Source organism: Rissa tridactyla, chromosome 11 (assembly GCF_028500815.1).
Source record: "Rissa tridactyla isolate bRisTri1 chromosome 11, bRisTri1.patW.cur.20221130, whole genome shotgun sequence".
Classification (NCBI taxonomy): Eukaryota; Metazoa; Chordata; class Aves; order Charadriiformes; family Laridae; genus Rissa; species Rissa tridactyla.
Genome location: NC_071476.1, coordinates 3,266,114 through 3,275,000, shown reverse-complemented (window position 1 = coordinate 3,275,000; position 8,887 = coordinate 3,266,114). Strand labels below are relative to the sequence as shown.

The 8,887-nt window shown below is 47.7% G+C and overlaps 1 protein-coding gene across 6 annotated transcripts in view; it reads left to right on the top strand.

Annotated features, from left to right (window-relative positions):
- Positions 1–8,532, top strand: part of GRIA1 (glutamate ionotropic receptor AMPA type subunit 1) — a 125,794-nt gene extending 117,262 nt beyond the window's left edge. For 2 of the 6 annotated variants that reach the window (XM_054217209.1, XM_054217210.1), the window contains exons 15-16: positions 5,237–5,371; positions 7,696–8,532. In XM_054217209.1, the coding sequence (XP_054073184.1) occupies positions 5,237–5,371; positions 7,696–7,884 (324 nt within the window). In that variant the 3' untranslated portion in view covers positions 7,885–8,532. Of the gene's footprint in view, positions 1–5,236; positions 5,388–7,695 lie in introns of those variants that run through there. The other 4 variants (XR_008468836.1, XR_008468835.1, XR_008468834.1 and 1 more) reach the window with 4 other exon arrangements.
- The last annotated feature ends 355 nt before the right edge of the window (positions 8,533–8,887 follow it).

Below are 8,887 nucleotides of genomic sequence, written 5' to 3'. Positions count from 1 at the left end.
GTGAGGGACCAGGTGGACGTAAGGTTTGTATCCAAGGTTTCTAGCCAGAGCCAAGCAAAACCTCTGGTGTTTCCCAGGCTTATGTTCATTGGCCCCAGATGATGTTCCATGCCTGTAGCTGGCTTCTGTGCATCCTATTTTTAATCTGACTGTTTACCTATCTATTGCTCACCAACTTTTTTATCCAGAGAAATCCCTATAAAGTAACAGTAGATACATTAGTGGATCTGAACTAAAACTCCAGAGGCAAACGCTCCTGTATCGCTGAGTACTTGAATCTGTTATCCCAGCACAGGAGGCGCTGGGCAGCTGCGCTCAGGGGCTCTTGATCCAGGACCACCACAGCCCCGGCTGCATTGCCAGACAGCGGGAAAGCCCAGGGAGTGTCCTGCACTGGGCAGCAATGTTTCTGCTCTTCTCCCCACAGTAAACCTGTGGCAGCCACCCCTTCCCACAGACTCAAGGTTTTTCTGTGCACACACACCTCCGGCGCTCCATCCACCAATTGCCGGTCCTGTCTCCCAGCCTTCCTGGACTTCCCCTCTACTTGCCGCAGCAGAAATAACCCCAGAGGAAAGACAGACTGTAGCTAGGCAGTTCCCTAGAAAGACCCTATTTTATGAATAAGGACGGGATGGACGGATTTTTTGGCAGGCTGTGAAATGTGCTGTCGGCTTGAAAGGTATGCCTTGGATTGTTGGAGGGTAATGACAAGGTGGACACTAAATGTCAGGGCAGATGGACGTGATTCTTCTCTTCCCTGGAGCTTTTGCAAAGCAATGGGAGGAAGGAAGCTTTTTTCCAGACCAAGATGGCAAGGTGGCACCTACTTGCAGGAGCAGTTAGAGAGCTTCATGCTTCTAAAGGACCTTCATCAAAGCCACGAGGATCTCCCATTCCTCCAGTTGTAAGAATTGTGCTTCTGTTTAAAAAAAACAATAAAACATAGGGAACAAATCCTGCTACCACCTTGCCCAGCCTTTGCAGGGAATTGGCTGGTTCTCAAGCCAAGGGTGTCTTTTCAAGTTGGGCAGCCGCATCCTCGCAGCCAGCCATCGGTGTACTCATACCCACCCCCTGGCGGACCCACGGCAGCGCTCAGTCAATGGTCAACGCAATGTCCTTCATTGCTGAGCTTCAGGTCTTGCCTAAATAAAAGCAGCTCAGTGTTTGGTATAAAAGCTCAGCTTCTGGAGCCACCATCTGCTCTAAGGACAGGTCATCTTCTATGGAGACTGCAACAGCTCGAGGTGCCATCACCCTGTGCTGCCAACAGGCTCTGGTCATGCAGGGTAAAAGAAGGAACCGGGCAAATTTGGCCTTAAAGCCTTTCATCTGAGGAGGATAAATAACGACAAAGAGGATGACGGACACGGTGCCATGTTTGAGAGGAACAGACGGGAAGGTGCCTGGTTGCTGCAGCAACAAGGCCGGGCTTTTCAGAAAGATGGGTTTTTCTTTCTCTTTTCACCTGCCAATCTTCCCCCCACGTCAGCGCTCTGCCGCTGCGGGAGACGAGCGATGACATTTACACTCCCACTAACAAGCTGGTTCGGTGATGGGCAGCTCCGCAGGAGAGCGTCTGGTGTCACAGAGCCCGAGCAGAGAGGAGGGGAAGGTCCTCTCAAGCAGTTAGCATACTTTGGGACTTAGTATTATGAGCATGATTAGGGCAGGAGCATACATGGAAACAGCAGCAGAGCCTCAGTGGGGCATGTAGAGTTTCCTGCCTTTTGTGTGGGTCTGGTCCTGCAGCTGATGGGAGCAACGAGACGCTGCTGCCGCCTGGAGAACCCCTCTGCATGTCCTGCTGGGAGAGGGAAGGAAACAAAAAAGAAAAGAAGAAGGAGAGGATAAGCAAGAAGTCAAGGGACACCACAGGAGCAATTTCACTTCTCGGCCTGGCTCAGGATGGCGGGCTGTGCCATCAGCCGTCCCTCCGCGGTTCAGTGTTCCTCAGCGCCCTGCCGAAGCCGCCCGTGCCTTTGGCTCCCGAGCAGAAACCTTGTTATGGTGGCAGAGGTGAAACTCAGGCTGCTCTCTCCCTCCCGGCAGCTTTGCCCACTGCTCTGCCTCACTGCACTTTCCTTTGCCTTCTGGATAAGGCAACATTCAGTTCACCCAAATTGGCCCAACAATAGTAGTAATAGTAGTAATAACAATAATAATAATAACAATAATAATGCTGCCGCAAAAGTAAATGCAAGAAAAATGCAACAGCTCTGAAATTAATTTTATGGAATAGTGGTTCAGGAAAGTGCTTTGGGTCATCTCCTATTTCTTACTGGTCGATACGCTGCTGGCGTTAGGAGGAAAGTGGAAATGAAGAACGAGCAGCCTTTCCTGGCTGCCAGACTGCGCTGCCATTGCAGGGGGCTGAGGAGGTGCCCTGTCGGACCACGACCCCAGACTCTGGGTGGAAATATAAGAATATAGTGGCCAATAAAACGTGAAATTTGTGTATTCCCATGGCCGGCAGAGCCAAGGAAGCCACGTTTCCTAAGGATCTGTGGCTGCAAGTCAAAGACCCATGTGGAGTCTCTGATGCCTAATATAGATTGCGCAGATAACATTTATTTGAGTGAGAGCATTTATAGGTCTCCTCTTCTCCACAGTGTCATTCTTTTTCACAAAGCTTGGAGGTCCCTTATATCTTGGAGAACTCCATCCTTCTATCAAATGAAGCTGAAAGTATGGGCTGAAAATTATTAGTAAGACACAGACAGATAGGCTGCTCCACCTCCTTCCTTGTCCCCATCCTTCCCTCCCAGCGCAGAGCATGTGCTAATCAGCCACTTTTCATTAAGGAGCCAGGCGAAAAGATTAGGATGTCAAGGAGGGCAGCCCACCTCTAGTGGCTTTGTCCCTCCCTGAAGCTGGTGCAGCCCCTTCAGACTGAATTTGAAGAGGCAAAGTACCTGCCGTGTTGTAACCCAGTTTTCACGGAGTAATTGCTCCGCTTTTCTAAATCTTCACTAAAAAACTCCCTACGTTTTTCAGCTGGTGCTTAAAAGTATACCCAGTAATCTGCAGAGAAGAGATGACCGAACAAAGGTACAGTCAAGCCTGGGGGAAAAAAAATGCGTGAAAGCAGATTATAAAAGACCAGACAAATAATCCTTCAAATATGGCAGAAAAATGGCAGAAATTAGGAGGCTATTTGCAGAGCTCTCTAATGAGAGAGCACACAGGAAACATCACCAAGATTACAAACTGACCAGCATATGAAGGTTATACAAAGGTGAAACTAAGCCTGTGCAACCAGCGGCGACCGTCACCTCTGCAGCGGTGTAACGCACGCGGTGACGGCAGCGGATCGCTTGGCAGCGATGTCAATCAGCAAGGCATGGAAAATGAGATCACCTGTGGAGGTTTTTTCCAGTGACCGAAAGTCCGAAAGTCTGCAGGGGTGACCCCAAACCAAACCTCAGCGTCTTTCAGCAGAGCGTTCAGGATGGAAAGTTGCTCCCCGTGGCACTGGAGCCGGCGGCGAGAGCTCCAGCTGGGCAGAAGTTTTGCAGCTCACATGGGCCATGGGGACAGATGAAGGAGCAGTAGAAAAAATGACATTTTTGTAGTATTTTTGACTGGTATCCTCTTTTCTTCCAAAAATAAAAAAAAGAAGAAGAAGAAGAAGAGGAAGAAGTTCTCTTTCGCAACAGGACTTGTTTTTATTTTGAAAATTGAAATGTTTTCATGCTTTCTGAGTTAACTTTTCTTCCATCAAACTCTAATACTGCAAAAGACAAAATTCTTGCCTGAAAGACAGTGCTGGTGCCAGGCAGACTGCTCTTCAATCAAAACCTTCCATGCTCATGTTGGTGTTTGGTTTTGGACCCTTTTGACACCGCTCCAATACAGTTTTCTGCTTCCCGAATCCTTGCCCTTCCCGAAAAGTGTGGGTTGCTTCTTGTAAAACCTGCCAAGCAAAGGAAGTGAATCAACTGTCCTACAAGGGCAAGGAACAAACTGTGCCACCCACCGGCCCACGTGCCCATGGAGTAGCAGGGAACACCAAGAACCGTGCAGAGGCTTCGTTCCCAACTGCAGACACTTCTACAGGCATAAATATTCTTTAACCATGTGGCTGCATCTCAAATGACCCATATGCAATTTTCCTCCCATGTCCAGGGAGCAGGGCTGTCAATGCTGGGCAGACCCTGGTGGCTCCAACAGATTTGCACTGAGGCGTTGGGCTTGTCCTGCGGAATCTGTACCGGCAAATAGGTATCGAGTCGATATTGCAGAGCAGCCACAAGCACGGAGCAGGGGACCTCGGGCTGGTTGCATTATAGGGAAAGCGTGTCCTAGAAATAGGAGCCTGGTACACGGAGCTGAGCCAAGCTTTTGGGTCCTGCTGCTGCCTAGATTATCCCAACACCCCAGCTCCGCCTGATCAGCACGGAGGAGAAGGTTTTGAGAGCTGCAGCGAGTGACATCAGGGTTAGATGTGGGGACTCGGTTTCCCTAGCAGTGAAATGAGTCTTTCTGAGACTCGCCTCTTCCCCAGAGAGCCGTGACGATTCATTAGGCAATTGTAAAATCAGAATGTAGCTACTGACTGTGAGTTGCGGTCCATTAATAGCCCTATTTATTGCCAACCAAATAATTAGCTTAGACATGCATCAATGGGTCTTGATTGCATACGAAATAACTGTCTTATTACACTGAAATCAAATGAGTTTCTGAGGGCAGCTCAGGTGTCACCTCAACCTCGGTACTGAAGAGGAAAAGGAAAAGAGAAAGAAAAAAAGCCAGCCATCTCAATGTGTTGCTCAGCAACAGAATTTGCGGGGGAAACGATCTAGGAATGAAGGAATGAGCATTTCCAAGAGAACAGGTTATTTCAGGCGAGACATCAGGGACACGCAAATGTCAAAGAGGCGGAGAACTTTTTCTTTTTTTCTCCTTTAATCAATAATTTACACTAGGCATTTTGGGTAAAATAAGCATTTAAGTTAGCTGATTGAAAAACGGAGCTCCCAAACCTTTACAAAGAGTCACATTGCTGAAGAAACGTTTATTTGTTTGTGTGAGGGAAACATTAGATTCACTAGACACTGAATTAAAAATTGAAAATGCTCTTAGAAATGTCACTTGTTCACGTAAAGAGGGAGATGATGTAATGCCAACATTGCTATACTCTGCAGCATCCTTCCCGGAGCAATCTCATATTAATTTTATTGTTCTCCTTCCCACATGCCCTCCCCTCCCTCCCTTCTCCTTTCTCTTCTAGGACAAGACGAGCGCGCTGAGTCTCAGCAATGTGGCGGGGGTTTTCTATATCCTCATCGGTGGGCTCGGACTAGCCATGCTGGTTGCCTTAATCGAGTTTTGTTACAAGTCCAGAAGTGAATCAAAGCGGATGAAGGTGGCAACCCATTCCCCGGCCTTTCACACCTTCTCTCTGATCCTACCCCGGCTCCAAAGCTGCCTTCGGAGACGGATGCAGCCCAGACCATGGGTGGAAAGCCGAAACATAGGGACAACGAAGTGACCGCGTCACTTGACTTGCTAGAAAGGAATAGGAGCATCAAGGAAGCTAAAAGAGGGTCAAGTGGGCCGTAGTGGGGAGCTGATGCAAGATCAGACACGTGGCATGATGCTAGTTCAAAATCCAGACACAGAGCGAAATCGTAGCACAAACCGTAACAGGAACACATTGCCATTCCTTAAAATTATTAAAAGCAGAGTACGGCAATGTGTGTGCAGCACGGATGAAGCGTGCTGGGGTTGGTGTGATAGGGCCCTTCCTGCAATATGAAAAAGTCCCCACACCCAAGCAGTTAACAGCAAGGTAAAACCGGGGTAGGGCGGTAACAAATCGGATCCTGTTGTTCCCTTCGCTGGCACCCTGCTGGCTCCATTTGCAGGTTGGCAGCAGTGCTTCATGCTCAGAGCTTTGTTGCCCTGGAATGGATGATGTGGGTCCCCACATTCAGAATTATGGGTCGTCTTAGAGGGAAATTGGCCTCTGCTGTCTCCGGTAATGTTTGGGTTTTTTTTCTCCACCCTGTCATGGTCTTGCAGAAGCACACTTCCTATGACCCAGGAGATTTGTTTCAGCCCTAAATTCTGGTGTGCCTAAATTTCAGAGTGTTGTGTCAAGAGTGGGTTAGTTTAGAGAGTCTTGGGGATACACATCTAATGCAGCATCTGTGGAGCAAGTACATCTTGACTCAGATGACTAGCAGAGGCGATCTCTTATACACGTGCCATTGTGTAAGAGTTACACATCCCTTTTCTTCCTCATCTTGACCTGTCCCATGAGCGCAGAAGTCGGTATGAGTAAATGAAGTATGCAGTGAGTTTCATAAAATTTAGAGAGGTTTTTACTCCCCCGAGCACTGAAAATTACCCAGAATCAAAAGGAAAATAAGCAATCGTTTCTTTGGGGTTTATGTCACCATTTCACAACATGCTTAATGTTTTGTCAGCAATAATAACATTTCTAATTCACTGAAAATGTGCAACAGCTCTTTTCCCATTGAGGTTTGGAAAATTCTACAGGCAATGAGAGGTACATTGAGCACCAGGGTAAGATAATGTGAGCAATTAATGTCCCTGAATATACAAAAATTAAATTATAATTGCTGCCTACACCACAAAGCTAGGTATGTCACAAATACACGGCGAAAGAGTGTCACAATGCAATAGCTCCATAGTTGTAGTCGTAAGGAGATGTTGGCCTCCTGTGTTACTTGAAATGACCCAGTAATTCACATTGGCGTTAGCTTGCAGAGCTCTTGCCGTGTTAAAACCAGCCGCTATGGCAAGGAATCGTTGCTCCCAATGTTAACACCTGGTCTAAACATGTCCCTTTGGCTGGCTCCTACCAGCAGTGGCTGCCCCACAGAGCCATTCAGCGGAGCCCAGGCAAGTGCCCAGAAAGATGGACTAGGTCCCCCGCTAAGCCCAACCTCTGCTCAGCAAGTCCCTGCAGAACCCCTGGGTGACCGACGGATCCCACCGGCACAGGAGGCTGCCCCCTGCCTGGCAAGGCACTAAGTTGACTATTTCTGAGTAGCTGTTCCAGGTTTATCTGTTCTGGATAATTCTTCACCTGGATATCCCAGGCCAGACAGGATGATGATGCCCTTAGAGAGAGCTTAAACATGAAGAAACCAAATTGACTTCCTCTTTAGTTTAATTGTTCTAAACAGGTGGTTTCCTAAGGTCTTTGAAAGCAAATGTTTTGGGGGGTATCTGGAACAGGAAGATGAGATTTGGTTTCCTGAATTAGGTTTGCATTTCCTGGTTGCCTCAGTCGTCACTGTAGACAAAAACACAGGCACATGCTCAACTTCTCACATGAGGAAAGTTAAACATATGCTTGCAGTGAGTCAGAGTCCACCACACATAACAGTACTGGAGTAGTAATAGCATATCTATGGGGGAAGTGTGTATAATACCTCTGCTCAGATCCAGGATGACTGTTCTTATATTGTAGAGTTTGAATAGTTTTTGCATATGGCACATATGCTTTACACCCCAAAAAACTGCTGAAACATTTAATTTTGAATGTAGAAGAGGTGCGAATTAACGGAGCAGATGCAGTAGGGACATGCAGGAAGTGAGAGTCTGAACGGAGACAGGGAGGGCGAGAACAGTGACAGAAAGACAACACTGGTTTATATTTTAATTTCTCCAACGCTGCTAAGGACAGGGGGAGACCCCCCCGTCTTTCCTAAAAAGGGTTTTTGTTTAATCCCACAGCAATCAATCAACGAAGCCATACGGACATCAACCCTTCCCAGGCCGGCTGCAGCAGGAGGCAGTGGAGAAAACGGACGTGTGGTCAGCCACGATTTCCCCAAATCCATGCAGACGATCCCGTGCATGAGCCACAGCACCGGCATGTCCCTGGGAGCTACGGGATTATAATTGGCCTTTTGACCCATTGCCTGGGTGAGAGCAGGGGCAGCCCAACTCCACCCCCTCCAGAGCCAAAAACAAACCCAACACCAACAAGACAAACAACGATGACAGAAGGGACAATTGGATGGATCTTCTCAAGGAAATCAAATCTATTTCCCTTTTTATTTGCAAACAGATCCACCGGCAGGAGAACAGAAACAGGTCTGTACTGCAATAAGGAGAGTGTAATGGGATTTAACAGACTCGTGAACCGTCCCTGATCAAAGAACCACTGGAACACTAATGAGGACTATGCCATTTTGTTTTAACTTCGTTGTTAATAAGTCTTAGTGTGTGCAATATATATATTTTTTCTTACTAATTCCTGTGGTGTCAGGGTAACATCAGCCCTTTCCCCCTTCCCTGCTCAGTCCTTCAATCTGGTTTAGTTTGGGATGCAAACCGTAGTGTCTGAGCTACTAACAGCAAAAAAGAAAATCCGATAAATGGCAAGCTGAACTCCCTGCAGGGCATCAGCATCGACGCCTTTTGTCCATCATGATTCTGCCTTCTGTTGTTCTATTGTGAACTCGGGCTGTGGAGTTACTGCAGTGAGGCAGACAGAGCTGCGAACGGCTCTCCCTGCAACAGGAAGGACTTGACGCGAGAAAGAACCTGAACAAAAACACGAGGCTGTTTTACAGGGGCAAAGTCATGAGTGAGTTTGGAAACCCCAGGTAACCAGAGGACAAAGTGATAATTCTTCCAGAGACGATGAGTGGCGGTTCAAGAGAAGAATCGTGGGCCTGGAGTGGAGAGTGCCATGCGTGGCAGACGGGAGCAGATGGTTGGTCTAAAATCATGGTTGGCTGCTGTTTTCTATGGAAGAGAGAAAGTAAATGCAGCGTTCCCCTCACACGTGACTCTCCTGCCTAGGTTATTGGGGGCTAATGAGCAATTGTGAACCATTTCTTCATTGCTTAGCTTCTGTGTGTGCTCCCTTTTTGGTGGTCACATAAGGGAACCACCT